The following is a 16757-nucleotide window of genomic DNA, read 5'->3' on the forward strand; positions in this document are numbered from 1 at the left end:
AGTGAGTCAAGTTAATTAGTATGTGGAATTATCCTCTGGGACTAAAAAAATAAAGTGAATCATTTACCTACCATAAATAAATAACAATAAACACATTTATATGATATATTCCTTTTCAGGATAAACAAGTTGACATCATCAGGGTGAGAAATAGCAACAACAACAACAACAACAACAAATAAACAAACAAAACAACTTTAGCAACATTTTCATAGTATTTAACCTGTGAGCATTCATCCATCCACTGATATTTCTTTTGGAAACAAAATCAATCTGTGTGCAGTGGGACCACATTCATACTCTTTTTTTTTAAATTAAATTTATTTTTTCATCAAAATTTTGATAATTATGAGATTGAAATCAATCCAAAGCATGATTTATTGTATTTTTCAATTGTATGTACAAGCATGGTCTCTTTCTGAATATGCTTCAATTTTTTTTTAAATTCATTGTTGATTAATTTGTTACATCAGTGTGCATTCTTTTTTAAATGTGTAAAATCAATTACTCTGTTCATGATAGATCTTAATATTGATATTTGAAATTTGTTATTAATACTTGTAAAATAATATTCAGGACAAAATCAAGTTGGAGGTGAGTCTGATGTCTGAAAACTGTTTGCACTTGATGTTGATTTTTGTATATTTTATTTATTTAGCATTGACCTTGTGAATGGTTCTAACAGACTGAAGATCTTCAAGTGTTTGTGAAAATTTGAACAAAGTCCTTTATAGAAAACTAAAAAGGAATCATGTATACTTTTTATAGTAAGGCCAAATTCTCTGTATCCATAGAGTTATTGTACATCATACCAGCCATTTTCAGTCGAAATTCTGAGATATTAAAGACTCCAGTAGCTATTTTTCCAGAAGTGGTGACCATTGACCCCAAAATATGATGAATAATCTGTTTATTGCCCATGAACTTGAGAAGAATGATATTGAAAATTGCATGGGAAAGTCACAGCAAACTCTTCAGTCATACAAAATGGTGCAACAACTGTCAATCAGAGTGTCATTTATTGTTTATATTTTGTATGTAACCCCTAAATCCTTCCATTGTTTGCACAGTATCCACCAGTGACCCAACACACCAGTTTATGAGAATACAAGTTTGTATTATGATTATTATTTTGAATTTCAGATTTTGAATATTAATTTGAATGTTCATCACCTGTTACTATATATGTATGCCAGGACACTTCATAACAAACTTGTTGTAATAAATAATTTTTTCCATATCCAGTTTTCATAATAATGAAATATTTACACTTTTTAGAAATGTAATTTTTGGTAGACATCACAAAGTGTTTGTCTGTATAGAATCATGACATAGTTTGTTATAAAGCGTTGCTGTATACATTGCTTCATGTTGCCATGGTGTACCATCCTTGGCTCCATTTCTTTTATCAATACCCTAGTGCTGTGTTTTTGTGAAGATGCATATTTTCAATTTCAGGTTTTCCTATGTGAGCATTAGGATGGAACAAACATCTCAACAACTACTTATTAAACATGTATTTCTTCACCCCAGTCCTAGTTTGTAGGTGAAAATAGATAGCCAAATGTATCGTCACATTGCAGTGTAAGTACGTTTTATATATGATGAACTCACAAATCTTGGAGAGATGCTTGGGAGCAAGCTGCCATACTGGAAGTTGATGACAACCCTTCAAATATACATACAGAAATAAGAAGGTCGTAAGTCATAACACGAAGTTTCAGGCTTTGTTAAGATCATTAAATAAAAGCTGTATGCATTTTTGTTTTCTTCCAATGTAGAGTTTCATGAAGTCTATTGTAGAGGAGCATTTCAAGGAATACCAGGAGAGTGCACTGAGAGACCCAGTTCTGTTTGGTGATTATCGTAGTGCTTTGGATGAGGGTGAAGTTAGATTGTATGAAGATATACAGGATTATGATGCTGCTAAGGCATTGTTCCAGGAAGTGAGTATATACATGTATTAGGTGATATATGGAGATAGGTGACTGCTAAGTATGTGTAGTCTAGGTGTAATTCAAGGTAGAAAAATAGATAGATTGATTGCTGAAAAGGTAGATGGATAAATGGGTGTGGGATGGACGATGGAGGGACAGAAGGATGAGTGATGATCACTTGGGATCTGGAGGGAGGAGGGATGGAGGGACAGGACAAGTGGGTGGGTGGATGAAGGGAGGGAAGGACAGATGGATGGACAGATGGACAATTGATTAGATAGGTGGATAGATTTATGGCTGAATGGAGAAAGGATAGGATGGATTGGTGTACAGATGAACGGAGGAAAGAAGGGATCCAGACTTACTGTTATGGCAGTATGCATAAAAGATTGGGGTGTGTATTTAAAACTTCAATAAAACAGCATACATGCAGTATTTTGTTTCATTTCAGTGATGTTGAGAGAGAGTATCGTAAGAAGTAAACTATCAATACCAAATAATTCATACAATGACATATTAGTGCATTAAAATGTTGTCTTATCCTTCTTGTCATATTTTGATCTGTTATAGATTTTAGAAGAATACAATGACAACCATACTGCAATGAATCTAGTGTTGTTTGATGATGCCTTGGAACATCTAACCAGAGTCCATAGAGTTATACGTATGGACCAAGGCCATGCACTTCTTGTTGGAGTAGGTAAGTATCTAAGCAATGCCATGGTATCAAACTTTCACTGGTCAACTGATACAACCCGTAAAAACACACCAGTGCATTTACATGAATGAAGTGAGCTAAGGAAAGACTTCAGGCAATGACAAAATTAGGTAAAAACAATAATACAACTGAGAAAATAACAAACATCAAGTGCCTCTGGTGTAGGTTCAGGCAAAGCTTTTATCAGTTTGTCTATATCTTTGGAAGTTATAAAGTAAAACTAGACTCAAATTCCATTGTTATAACATCTAGCATTCTATCAATCAATACACAGAGTTATAGGATCCTGCCCTCTGTGGTGTTTACGCTTTGATAAGTTATCAACACTAATTACGTTATATGTCTTTTCATGAAACTTGTAGTTCGTGTGTACCACAAGCAAATGCAATGGTGTTTTTTGTGAGTTGTAAAAGTTATTGTAAGTTTCTAGTCAATTGTGTGTGTTACATGTATACAGCCTAGATGATAGATAGGTTATAGTTAAACGTTATAGTTGTACATGGCTTCAAAGTCGTCATTAGAATACCAGTGTTCCAATTGTATCTGAACCATACCAATAGTATCGAGCGGCTAGACTCGATTAGTTTTCTCAAAACTACTTTCTAGTCTCTCTCACCCACAACTTTAATCGTTTTCTTTTTATGATGTTAATGTTTACTTCTTATTTGTATGTTATTTTGCATTCAAGTGATGTCATATGGTCAATGTCATTTATCATAACATTGAATTCAGTATTTTCTCATTGCTCATTTCCTTCCTCAAAGTGTTTCCTCCAAGCCAATTAGATGTGCCACAGATGCACAACAATATCTTATGACCCACCAAAATATGGCATTGGCCTTTCCTTGACTTTTGGGGTACTAGTGTCTACAAAAAATACAAGGTCCAAACTTCCAAAACAGCAAATCAGATAATTAGATGTTATTCCCCAATATTTTTTCTTCATTCAGCCAAAGTAAATACAAGTGACCTAAGGACCCTAAGGTCACGAGTATTTTCCAGCTGAATGAACAAATATATTTGAGAATAATAAAAATATAATTATACCAGGCTAGTAATATTAAAGAAAATCGGGGAAAGTAATGGCAATTTTGAATGTTTTGACTCCTACCCAGTGACACAGACGCATGTTTTTGTGACATAAATGTGTGTTGTTGTGACATAGATGCATGTTGTCATGACGTAAACAACCAGAGTATATATTCCATATTTTGTGTTGAACCTGGCTTGTGCATGGTATAAATATAATTACAATTATTACAACAGCCAGCTGTGTACTCTTAACTTTCCCACCATTCCTTCAATATGATCGTGTTCTCTTCCTGTCTCTATAAGTGCTAGTCAAAGTGTCCTCAGACAAAGGAAAACACTAGTTGTTTGTCAAAATGAGATGAATGGGATTTTCCCGACTATCACCACATAGTATAAGGGGTAGGGGGTACAATAGCTTGATGTGTCGCAAGAAATTGTTGTGTGTCAGTGATGCATTAAATTGGCTCAAAGGGTACAGTGCTTACCACCTAATAAGGTACAGGGAAATACCACACTTTCATGTGTCACAAGAAATTGCTGTATGTCAGTGGCACATCAATTTGGCTTTAATAATAGACTCAATTGGCATGTGGATGAAGATGTTGTGCTACAGTGCCATCGGCACTATTTTTTTATTAGCCCTAACTGGTAGTCGTAAGCAAGATATAACAATGTTCTTCAAATTTTACCCTATTAATATCATAATTCTGTCTTTCCTCCTAGGTGGTAGTGGTAAGCAGAGTTTAACAAAACTAGCAGCTTTCACTGCTGGTTGTGGAGTCTTTGAAATCACCCTGAGTCGAGGCTATGATGAGAACAGTTTTAGAGAAGATCTGAAGATTCTGTACAACAAACTGGGTCTTGAAAGAAAGAAGATGGTATTCCTGTTCACAGATGCACATGTTGCACAAGAAGGTATGTGAGTCTGAGTGAGAAGATGAAAAAGACAGCCTCACCCCCCCCACCCCCCCACCCCCCTTCACTTATGTTTGTATTATCAAAACTGTAATGAACACCTGTACAATTTTATACACTGTCTGACACACTGGTAATTTACTACAGTACACATATACACTCAGATTGTTGTGTTTGCAATTACACCTGAAGTATTATAAAAGTCCCAGGTTTCAATCCCAGGTTCTCACAGTAGTTTTATCTTATCAGTGGAACCATAAAGAATACATTGTATCATTTTTACCTTCTGAACCAACTGTTTCTATAGCTCAGCCAGACAACTGTTTTTCACACCGAAATTTTAATCCCAATTTGAACTGGGCCTTTGATAACAAAATGACATCTGTGGTAATAGCATACTAAGCTTGCAAACTTGGCAATAACACATGATATATCATTAGAACTACAAGATGACGTGATCCCACAGAACAGATATACTTGTAATAAAATGAGTAACACTGAAGTAAAGCACTTTCTGTATGTGCTACACTCGTTTATAGCACTCATATCAAGTGTAAAGTAAACTGTTTCATTCGGTTATTTACAAGCCTAGAATGTGGCCTTTGTAACGTGGTCAATAGCAAATGAAACAGTATACTTTTACACTTGATATGGATGCTATAAACAATTGTCGTATATACAGAAAATGTTTTACTTTGGTGTTATGGGTTTTATATTACACAAAAGTGACATCCGTTATAAACAAAACATATACAAGTGATGTACACATTGTACAACTATAAACCCGAACAACAAATTATCATCACAATTAGTCATTCCTCATATTATGTTTTTGTTTTCTCTCTGTTTATGGTAGGATTTTTGGAGTTGATTAATAACATGCTGACTTCAGGCATGGTACCTGCTTTATATCCTGATGATGAAAAAGAAGCCATAGTTGGACAGGTGGGAATTCTTTAAAATGACAACACTGTCAGCTATATTTGGCATAGTTATTAATCATGTGCCTCAATATGTACACGCAATCTTCCCATTGTTTCAGATTGCAACATCCAAGATATTTACTGAGTCCAAGATATTTACTGAGCAAGTGAGATCAACAGGTGGAATACTTTATTTATTTAAAATTTGCAATATTAAAAAAAAACCATTATATTATACAAAAAATTTTTTTTACGTTCCAGCAGTCAATGCTGCTAATCAGACAGTCTTTTGCAGTCTAGAAATTTATATGATCTGAATTTGTTATTTTATTTCAATTTTAAAACAATTTTGTCTAACTTTTGTGCAGATTCGTGATGAAGCTGCCAAGGCTGGTGTTGGCCCAGCTAGAGAGAGTATCTGGCAATACTATATCACCAAGTGTGCTAACAACCTTCATGTTGTATTGGCTATGTCACCTGTTGGCGATACGCTACGAACACGTTGTCGTAATTTCCCTGGTTTGGTCAATAATTGCAGCATTGATTGGTTCATGCCATGGCCACAACAAGCCCTAGAAGCTGTAGCCAATTCTTTCCTTGCCGGTGAAGATGTAAGTAGTACTATGGAAATAAACCTATTGATGTACTAAGATAGAATCAAACTAAAACTAGTGTTGTTGCATGTGGTAGATAACACATGTAGGTGATAGTAGTGCCTTCGTTATGTAGATAAAATCACCCTGTTTTCGACCTCACTGAGTGCGGTTGAATGTGCCACCGTTTGAGTAAAACTCACTACCAGAAATACCACCCTACTGTGAGTATAAGTACATCAACATCCACTGACAGCTTTATATCAATATATTGCAATAATAGTTTTAGTTTGTGTCTGTGTTTGTCGTCAGAATATAAGTGCATTACTTTGTGCTCTGTGAACTTACTACGCAAACAGCAATAGCTTGGATATTTTGCTAGAACAGATACAAATTGTACACCAATAGGCATTCTCCATCAAAATGTTCAAGCTATTGTTATTTTTGTACTTTGTTCATCTTTGTTCCTGTTATATCTCAGTAGAATGACTGGTTTAGTTTTCGAATAAGAATTTTGCTTTTCTGAAGTGTTTGTAAGATATTTTAGTGATCATACTCATCTTGTGATTGTTAGATATGCTTACATACCATGTTGTAAATTATGTGTCATTGTTTTCTCTCCTTAGGTCAAGAGTATACCAGATAAAATCAAACCATTGGTTGTACATAATGTTGTTTATGTTCATCAATCAGTGGGTGACCACAGTAAAAAATTCCAGCAAAAATTACGTCGTAATAACTATGTGACACCCAAGAACTACCTAGATTTTATCACCACTTATCTGAGATTATTGGATGTCAAAGATGAGTATATCCTTGGACAGGTAAGTCTTTGATGTTTTCTAAAGCCCACATATCAAAGTTCAATTTCCACATGTCAAAGTTCAATCTAATTATGTCAAAGTTCAATTTACACATGTCAAAGTTCAATCTAATTATGTCAAAGTTCAATTTCCACATGTCAAAGTTCAAATATGTCAAAGTTCAATTTACACATGTCAAAGTTCAATCTACTTCAAAGTTCAAACTACTTATGTCAAAGTTCAATCTAATTATGTCAAAGTTCAATTTACACATGTCAAAGTTCAATCTGCTTATGTCAAAGTTCAATCTACTTTTATGTCAAAGTTCAATTTGCACAGTCATGTCTGTTTGTCAGTGTTCAATCTAAACATTTCAAGTTCAATCTACTTATGTCAAAGTTCAATTTGCACACTCAGTCATGTCAATGTTCGATCTAAACATTTCAAGTTCAATTTACATATTACAAAGTTCAATCTACTGATTTCATATCTCAATTACAACTGTAAAAGTTCAATTTACGCATGTCAAAGTTCTGGTTACTCTGACCTCTGCTTTACCTCAGGAAAGACACAGTGGTCATGGCTTGTATCTCGCCACAGTAGAATAGATTTGTATTTACGCAATATTTTACTTTGAAATCTGTCCCTGGACCTTGCAACCTGTTAACTTTTTGCTTAAAGAGGAAGGTTTTAGAACTTTTAATGAAAAATTGATACTGAAGAAAGATTTAGTGATGTAGTGGAATTTGTAATAATGTGGTCATCTCTTATGATCTGCAGTGTAAACGTCTTGAGAGTGGTATGCAAAAATTGGAGGAGGCAAGTGTACAGCTTAATGAACTGAATGAAAAACTGGCTGTTCAAAAAGTAGCTGTCACAGAGAAGACCAAGGCCTGTGAGGAACTGCTAGAGGAAATCTCAACACGTACGGCACAGGCACAAGAAAAACAGAAAATCGCTGTGGCCAAGGGTCAAGAAATTGAAGTGCAAAGTAAAATCATTGTTGTAGAGAAGGTAAGGCTCTTCCCTCAAAAATGTATTGAGCAGAAAGTTCATTTTAGAAAAAAATATGATGTCAAATTTAGACATTGATGTGAGGTATAATGCTTCTTATGTAACTGATATCTGATAATCAATGAAAAGTGATTTTAAAGAATATATATTTTAGGAGGTTTTGCACAGAGTTTTACCCTGTTTATTTTTGCATTATGTCTGAGTTTACTTGGAAGGAAAGTCTCCATAGAAATCATGTGGAGTTGTACATAACTTACCTCATGTAACTATAGTATATGATTCTACTACTTAGTACTTTTTACAGAAATGATGGTCTAACTTTTTTCCAAATTCTGAGTTTACTTTTGCCTAAAGTGAATGTAACATTTAGTTACTGTAGTAATTATATGCTTTCATTATTAAAACTACTATCATGATGAAAACTAACAAAGTCTGTCAATGTTTTTAGAAATTATAGTCCATGTAGTTTTTTCGTACTGATGAAATGACTGTTGATTAAATTCTATATATATTGTAAACGTTGACAGAAAGACGCAGAGGAAGCATTACAAGAAGCCTTGCCAGCATTAGAAGCTGCTAGACTGGCTCTTGAAGATTTAGAGAAATCTGATGTAACAGAAATTAGGTAAGTTTTGTGCCATTAAAAAGGTGACACCCCTGTCAACATTTGAATCTTTGATTTACTACAAATTATTTTCTTTCAAGTACAACATTCACTAAATATTCTACTTCAACACCAGAGAACATGATTTAATTTAAAGGTCTATTCACTTGTCATCACTTATTTACCTCACTACTCAACTTCAACATTAGAGGGCATGATTTGATTTAAAGGTCTATTTACTTGTCATCACTTATTTACCTCACTCAACTTCAACACTAGAGGGCATGATTTGATTTAAAGGTCTATTCACTTTTCATCACTTATTTACCTCACTACTCATCTTCAACACTAGAGACATCAGACATGACAAGAGAGATACAAAATTGTTATAGATATTACAGAGTGTGTGTCATATATTTGTCTACGTACACTACAGGTCCTTTGCTAAGCCCCCAAAACCTGTACAGTCTGTGTTAGAGTGTGTTGTGGTGTTACGAGGTATCAAGGAAGTCTCCTGGAAGTCAGCCAAAGGAATGATGGCCGAACCAAACTTTCTGAAATCACTGCAGGAAATGGATGTGGATAATATATCACAAGCACAGGTAAATACGTCAAACAAGTTACACAAGACTAGAATGCTGTTTTTTCTCTAGATGTAAATGTAAAGTGTATGTCCCGTGATATGTCTTTTCTGATGAAAAATTCCATATAGATACTGACAATGGAGCTCCCTCATCTTCATCTGTGATTATGTACATGTACACTATTAACATCACCTAGAAGTAAAACCAGCAGACGGACAGTAGTTCAAGGCCTCACGACCTGAATAGGTGAAACGTAGAACCCTTAGTTAGTATACAAGAACTAAGTTTTAGTATGTTTTACTGATCTAATGAAAATGCTGAAGGATATTAAAATCTTGTTATCTGTGTAACAGGTAAGAACGGTGAGGGGCTTCCTGAAGGAAATGAACATAACACCCATTGAAATGAAAGATATTAGTAAAGCCGGCGCAGGTCTTCTCAAATTCGTCAATGCCGTGATGGGATATTGTGAAGTGGCAAGAGAGGTGAAACCCAAACGAGAAAAAGTAGCTAGGCTGGAGAGATCCTACCATCAAGCCAAGAGAGATTTGGATAAAATCACAAAAGAAGTGAAAAAACTAGAAGACGAGTTAGCTGTGCTAGGAGAGAAGTATGAACAAGCCATGAAGGAAAGACAACAATTACAGGAAGAAACTGAGATTATGGAAAGGCGATTAGTAGCTGCTGATAAGTTGATTTCTGGTCTCAGTTCTGAAAATGAACGGTTAGTGTCTCTAAGCAAATTCCTACTAATTGCTATTAAAATGAGTAATTTTTTTTGAATTATTTTATTTTTGATTTATCCATTTGTAAATTAATTGTACATCTTCTTCAAAAGTATTTTCATTGTATATTAAACACACACATACTTTTCAAAGTTTAGAATAATCGATTAACTGTTTTCCAATTTTTCTATGACCCTGATTATAACAGATGGACCCGAGAGTTAGAAGACCTGCGTCAACGTCGTATCCGGTTGCTAGGTGATTGTTTACTGTGTGCTGGTTTCCTTAGCTACGTTGGTGCTTTTACCTGGGATTTCCGTAAAGATCTGGTCTACTCAGAATGGTTGAATGACATAAAGGAGAGAGAGATACCTCTCAGTGACCCATTTAGACTAGAAAACCTGTTGACAGATGATGTTGAAATTAGTAGGTGAGTTAAACATTAAATTGAGTTGCTGATGGACATAATATTGATGACGTACCACAATTCTTGTCTGGACTTTTATCTGGGTCCTTTTACCAGTGTCTTAATAAGGAAAGTAAGTAGGTAACCTCTACCTGAGTTCCCCAGTCATTTTACCAGGGTTTCATATTAGTGTTTTGTTAGGGTGGTAGTAGGTAAAATCTACCTGAGTTCCGTAGTCATTTTACTTTTGTTCTCAACCAGTGGTTATTATTAAAGTAACCTCTACCTGAGTTCACTGATTACTTTACCAGGATTTTGGACAAAATTGTTGTAATATATATTGAAAACTTTGCCAGTTTTAGCAGATTTTTTCCTGTCTATTACTTTGGTTCCCAAACTTTAGCAAAGCAGTTCTGACTATTGAATTGTTATTTTCTACTTTAGATGGGGATCTGAAGGACTGCCACCTGATGAACTGTCCATACAGAATGGTATATTAACAACTAAGTCCAGTCGATTCCCTATGTGTATTGATCCCCAGCAACAAGCATTGAATTGGATTAAGAAGAAGGAGGAAGCCAATAACCTCAAAGTAAGTCCAATATTATACTCAATTCTTTTCATAAAGTGATTTGGGAATGCATAAGTTAATTTAGATTTGAATTTTCAACCTGTGAAAAAACATCTCATTCTGTGTGTTTGCTTGAATGAAGTGAGCCAAGGAAAGGCATCATGTAAATACAAAAACAACAATACAACTTATACAAAAAACAACAGTTTATATCTGTGGAAGTTATAATGTAACACTAACAGTCATACTCAATTGTTATAACATGTAGCATTCTATAAGCAAACAGAGTTATTAGATCCAGGGCTCCTGGGGCATTTATGCTTTGATAAGTTACTGACACTAATTGCAATTACATTGTATGTCTTTGCATGAAACTTGTCTCAATCCTGCTTACCACAAGCATGTAAACGCATTGGTGATTTTGTAACAGACAAGATATCTGCTGGATTATATTGAATAGTCAACTTGATTTTGTGGCTGAAAATGATATTGAGTTGTATTTGAAGTGTGAGTTGTTTGTACAAACAAAGCTAATTTTTAATGTCTCATTCTATAGGTGTGTACATTTAATGATCCTGACTTCCTGAAGCAGCTGGAAATGGCCATTAAATATGGATTCCCATTCCTCTTCCAAGATGTAGATGAATACATTGACCCTGTTATTGACAACGTCCTAGAAAAGAACATCAAAGGTTGGTGTCACAATAGACCTTTGTAATAAGGAGTGCCCTCTGGTGGTGAAGTGTAGCTTTAACATAATTAATTCAGTGTTTTGGTAAAGTTAGAATTGATTCCTATGGTAGGAGAGTTTTGAGCAGCTTTGTAGTTTGTCGAAATATTTATCTGGGATTGAAAGTCTGAGTTCTCCAGTAGGTACAGCAAGACAGTAGGCCTGGCTTTCTTGCTTTCAAAATACTACAAACAAATGTACCTTAGTTTAAGGTGACATTCATTCATTCATTCATTCATTCATCCATCCATTCATGCATGCATTCATCCATCCATTTATCCATCCATCCATCCATCTATCCATGCATCTATCCATTCATTCATTAGTTTGTTCATTTTAAAGTACACTTTATGACACCTGTTGTTCCTAAAAAAAAAAGTCATTCTTAAGGGAAACTCTCTTATCCTCATACTAGTATCAACTGTGGAAAATCACTGTAAGTAACATATTAATCTTGAGAACTAATATGACAACATGTCTGCATTACTTACTTGCAGGTGTATCCGGTAGACAGTTTATTATCCTAGGAGACAAAGAAGTGGACTATGATCCAAACTTCCGTCTCTACCTGAACACCAAACTAGCCAACCCTAAGTATACCCCAGCTGTTTTTGGCAAAGCCATGGTTATTAACTACACTGTCACACTCAAGGTAAGGATAAAGTACATAGCTAGAAACCCACATGCCTGTGACAGGACTGACCTGTTACACGCATGTGATATGCTGCAGGCCTGTAACAGCCCTGTTTGGTCAGACCTACCGCAGCCCTAGTGGGAAATACCTGCCACAGCCCTGACTGGTCAGGCCTGCCACAGCCCTGTTGCAGATTTTAGATTTTAATGGTGTAGTATACTGCAATTTGATATTTGTTAATCTTCCTTCACTATGATTAAATATTATTCCCTATACTTTCCTTCATTCAGCCAAGGAAAATATGAGTGACCTAAAGGGCCTTGTCACCATGAGTTGAAAGACTTGTAGCAACAAAACCCTTAGGTCATGAGTATTTTCCGGTGTATGAAGAAAAATAGTGGGAAATGATATCTCCACAATCATAATTTATGCAAAGACTTGGGAAAATAATGGTGATTATTTTGAATGTATTGACTCATAGTGTGTTTACCACAGAACAAATTTACATTGTCATGATGTACTAAGAATGACTCAGTATAAATTCCATATTTTTTGACTAAAGTGTCCAACTTCACTTGCATGAAATGTAAACATGTTTACTACTTCAACTTCAACTTCAAATTGCTTAAATCATGCTTAATAGTAAACATGTTTATGTTATTATAAAATATTTGTAACTTGTTTCTCAAGTTTGCATAATACTGAGAGAAATGTTAATGGCCTGTTTATCTGTACACATGAAACGATATCAAAAATCACCAACAAGGAAACCTGACATGTTACAGACTGTTATATGGCTTCTTAATTAAGTAATGTGCTTGTAATGACAGAAAGCTTGACAGGGGATATGTCAGTTGTAACTGAATGGTTTCTCATTCGTCATTAACCAGCATCCATGTGAACATTTGCTTCAACATTAGTTTGATGTTTATACTTAACATTAAAGAGCTAATTTTCAATCCTGGGTGAGTGTCTCAACACTTTCCAGTGTGTATCAAGCCAACATTTTCATGAATACAGTCCCCAAACACAACTGTTTTAAAAAATACAGTGACAGATTTCTTTCCTGAATGTTCATACTATAGTCCAACATTAGGAGGTAAAAAATCTGTAATACTCTCTAAAATGCAGTTCCATAGGTGCTCTATGAGCTCTGTGAGCATGTTACATACATGTAGTCAGTGTCATCTAGCATAATGCATATTATCTTAATCTGACCCATATTTATATGCAGAGTAGGCCATTAAAAACAATGCCCTAGGAAATAAAAATCTTAAACTTTGTTTTATGACAATTCATACCCAATCTCAGTTCAAATCAAGACAAAAAATGATGGGTCACCTGACAAAATAACATCAAAATTAACACATTTTAGAATCCGATATGGCTGCCGAATATGCTGACCTTTTTACTTGATGGCAAAATGAGAGTGTCAATTTCCTTGAAAACAAGATGGTGAAACCCAAAATTTCTTCTATTTTTTCAGAAGGACCAGGAAAACGATTTCATGTGCAAAGTTTGAAGAGATTTTAAAATCTTTGGGTTTCAGAGACATTAGTTCCCCAAGGAAAAGGTTAAGATCAATTTTAAAATTGTAAAGACATCTGATCACCTGAGTATTTTTTATTTCATTTTAGGGTTTAGAGGACCAATTGCTTAGTGTAATTGTGGGCTTTGAAAGGAAAGAACTTGAAGAGCAGAGAGAACGTCTTATTCAGGAGACAAGTGAGAATAAGAAGTTATTGAAGGATTTGGAAGACTCTTTACTGAGAGAGTTAGCTACATCTACTGGTAATATGTTGGACAATGTAGAACTGGTACAGACACTGGAAGATACAAAATCTAAGGCTACAGAAGTAAGAACTATTATTGAATATATATTTTATTTGTCTGGGTTAGCAAATAGAAGAACATAGGATAAATATTTACATGAAATAAAATATAAAGATTTTTAATGTATGGTCATTTCACAATTAAACTTAAACAATGTAACAACACAGATGAAAACTGGATAGTCTCAACAGTACTCAATTCAAATAGTTTCCATATATTCTGAAAAACTTTCACCCTGTTAACAGCACTCATCAGGTGAGCAACTGTGAGAAAAACAGTAATATAGTATAGAATTTGTTATCATTATGAATAAGCAGGAGAAGTTGAGATGTGCAATATTTAAAACTAATTGACCAAAATTCAATGTACAGTGTCTGATACTTACATCTCAACTACTAAAATCATGTATTGAACTTCAGAGAATTGGTTTAACCAAAAAATGTATGTATTTTAAAATTCTGAGTTTTTCAATGAAAATTCCTGAAATTGAGTTTTTACCAGTGAAAGTATTTATTTTGAATTCAGTGGTCTTAATATTTACACTTAAAATACCTTTACGCAAGGTTAGCTTTTAGAGGGTATAATATAGATGTTATTTTTGATAAACTTTTACTATAGTAGAGTTTGACTATATCCTCACTAACTTTGTAGGTATCAGAAAAGCTGAAGTTAGCAGCTAAAACAGCCATAGACATTGATAAGCTTCGTGATGGATACAGACCAGCAGCCAAACGTGGAGCTATCCTGTTCTTTGTGCTGGCAGAAATGGCCTTGATCAATACCATGTACCAGTATTCCCTTGCTTCATTCCTGGATGTCTTCCAGTACTCACTCCGAAAGAGTCTTCCTGATTCCATCCTGGTGAAGAGACTCCGTAATATTATGGATACTCTGACTCACAACATCTATAATTATGCATGCACAGGTATGACACTTGTTTTCTTTTTAATCGTCTTCAGAAAATTTTTGACACTTAAAAATATCTGGTAATGTGAAATGTAGTTTTTGTTTTCTTGACAAGATCCTACGAAATAACAAGAAGGCTCATTACCCTGTCGTTAGTTTAGGGAGAACATAAGAAGTAATCCAGATGCTAGGGCTTAGCATCATTGTTGCCATGGTCAGTAAGAATCAAGACATCACAGAAAGCCTGGCAATTGCAAGAGGGCTCAGAGGCCCTGTTACCTTGTTCAGAGAGAACACAGGCCTTCCCAGAGGGCTCAGTATCCCTGTTACCTTGTTCAGAGAGAACACAGGCATTCCCAGAGGGTTCAGTATCCTTGTTACCTTGTTCAGAGAGAACACAGACATTCCCAGAGGGCTCAGTATCCCTGTTACCTTGTTCAGGGAAAACAGAGAAGAAATTACACAGGGGCTCAGTGCCTGTGTGACTATACATGCTTTAATCTTTTCTCAGAGAAAACATTGGTCCAGGAGGATTACTAATAAGCACTTGTCTCATGTACACAACCAGTTTGCATATTTTGTGAGTACTTTTATACTGATTAATGATGTAATGCATCACATCCACAGGTCTTTTTGAGAAACACAAACTACTGTTCTCCTTCCAAATGACTGCTAAGCTGGAACAAGCTGAGGGCAACATGCCACAGGAGGAGCTGGACTTCTTCATCAAGGGTAACATCTCTCTAGACAAGAGTAAGAGAGGCAAACCTGCCAAGTGGATCCCAGATCAGGGGTGGGAAGACATCATGAGACTCAGTGAAGTCTCTCCTGATGTATTCAGTAACTTTCCAAGTGATCTGGATAGAGATCATATGGATTGGAGGAAGGTAAATATAAAATAACTGATAGGGGAAAAATAAAAAGCCAGAGCACTTTATACAGGTAGCTGTCTTTTATCTCTCTCTTTCTGTAACCTTTTCCGGTCAAAAGATTATTGTCTCCTGCAGAAATGGTACATACACCAGCATACATCAAACTTGTCAACTGTGGCAAAAAATCTGTCATAAAAAACCTCCAAACTTTTACTTTTACGAAAGGAAAGTTAACATGTTCTCTCCATTTGTTTCAGTGGTATGATTTAGATGCACCAGAGTCTGCTCCACTACCTGGTAAATACCGGGATTCTCTCTCTGAGTTCCAACGATTGTGTCTCTTACGTTGTTTCCGTGTGGATCGTATATACCGTGCAGTCACTGACTACGTATGTGCACGTATGGGTGAGAAGTACGTAACACCACCTGTGATCAGCTTTGAGGCTATCTTTGAGCAAAGTAACCCATTCTCACCAATCGTTTTCATATTAAGTCCTGGTTCTGATCCTGCTAGTGATCTTATCAAACTGGCTGAAAGGTCTGGTTTTGGTGGCAACAGACTCAAGTTCCTATCAATGGGTCAAGGACAAGAAAAGGTATGTGCAAATTACCAGTTGACCATAACTTTAAAAAATAAAAATCGTATATAGAACATGCTCCTAATTTTTATATTCACCCCTCCCCCATTCTGTACTCCGGCACCAATAATTACACATTTGAAAACATTTCCAGTCTCCAGAAGGCACAATCCAAAAGGGCTAGAACAATGTTCTCTGTGTACGTGTATGTGTATGTAAACACTATGTTCTGCCCTACACAGCAGGTGAATTTGTTCAAACTTTGTCCCAATGATGAGACATACTAGTTAGGGTATATTTACTTCTATTTGTTAGTGTCATCACACATAGTCAATTCTAAAACATAAAAATGATGAAATTTGATTCTCATATAAAGTCA

General features: G+C 35.4%; 1 protein-coding gene across 3 annotated transcripts in view; it reads left to right on the forward strand.

Annotated features, from left to right (window-relative positions):
• LOC144449068 (dynein axonemal heavy chain 10-like) overlaps nucleotides 1-16757 on the forward strand; it is a 57408-nt gene that overhangs the window by 33428 nt on the left and 7223 nt on the right. For 2 of the 3 annotated variants that reach the window (XM_078139482.1, XM_078139484.1), the window contains 18 exons: nucleotides 1782-1946; nucleotides 2508-2637; nucleotides 4411-4602; nucleotides 5459-5547; nucleotides 5894-6136; nucleotides 6745-6942; nucleotides 7702-7935; nucleotides 8463-8560; nucleotides 8976-9141; nucleotides 9477-9847; nucleotides 10057-10278; nucleotides 10699-10846; nucleotides 11382-11517; nucleotides 12053-12207; nucleotides 13827-14045; nucleotides 14674-14947; nucleotides 15556-15815; nucleotides 16058-16396. In XM_078139482.1, coding sequence (XP_077995608.1) covers nucleotides 1782-1946; nucleotides 2508-2637; nucleotides 4411-4602; nucleotides 5459-5547; nucleotides 5894-6136; nucleotides 6745-6942; nucleotides 7702-7935; nucleotides 8463-8560; nucleotides 8976-9141; nucleotides 9477-9847; nucleotides 10057-10278; nucleotides 10699-10846; nucleotides 11382-11517; nucleotides 12053-12207; nucleotides 13827-14045; nucleotides 14674-14947; nucleotides 15556-15815; nucleotides 16058-16396 — 3639 coding nt within the window. The remainder of the gene's footprint in view (nucleotides 1-1781; nucleotides 1947-2507; nucleotides 2638-4410; nucleotides 4603-5458; nucleotides 5548-5893; nucleotides 6137-6744; nucleotides 6943-7701; nucleotides 7936-8462; nucleotides 8561-8975; nucleotides 9142-9476; nucleotides 9848-10056; nucleotides 10279-10698; nucleotides 10847-11381; nucleotides 11518-12052; nucleotides 12208-13826; nucleotides 14046-14673; nucleotides 14948-15555; nucleotides 15816-16057; nucleotides 16397-16757) is intronic. The other variant, XM_078139483.1, reaches the window with a different exon arrangement.

Source organism: Glandiceps talaboti, chromosome 18 (assembly GCF_964340395.1).
Source record: "Glandiceps talaboti chromosome 18, keGlaTala1.1, whole genome shotgun sequence".
NCBI classification, from domain to species: domain Eukaryota; kingdom Metazoa; phylum Hemichordata; class Enteropneusta; family Spengelidae; genus Glandiceps; species Glandiceps talaboti.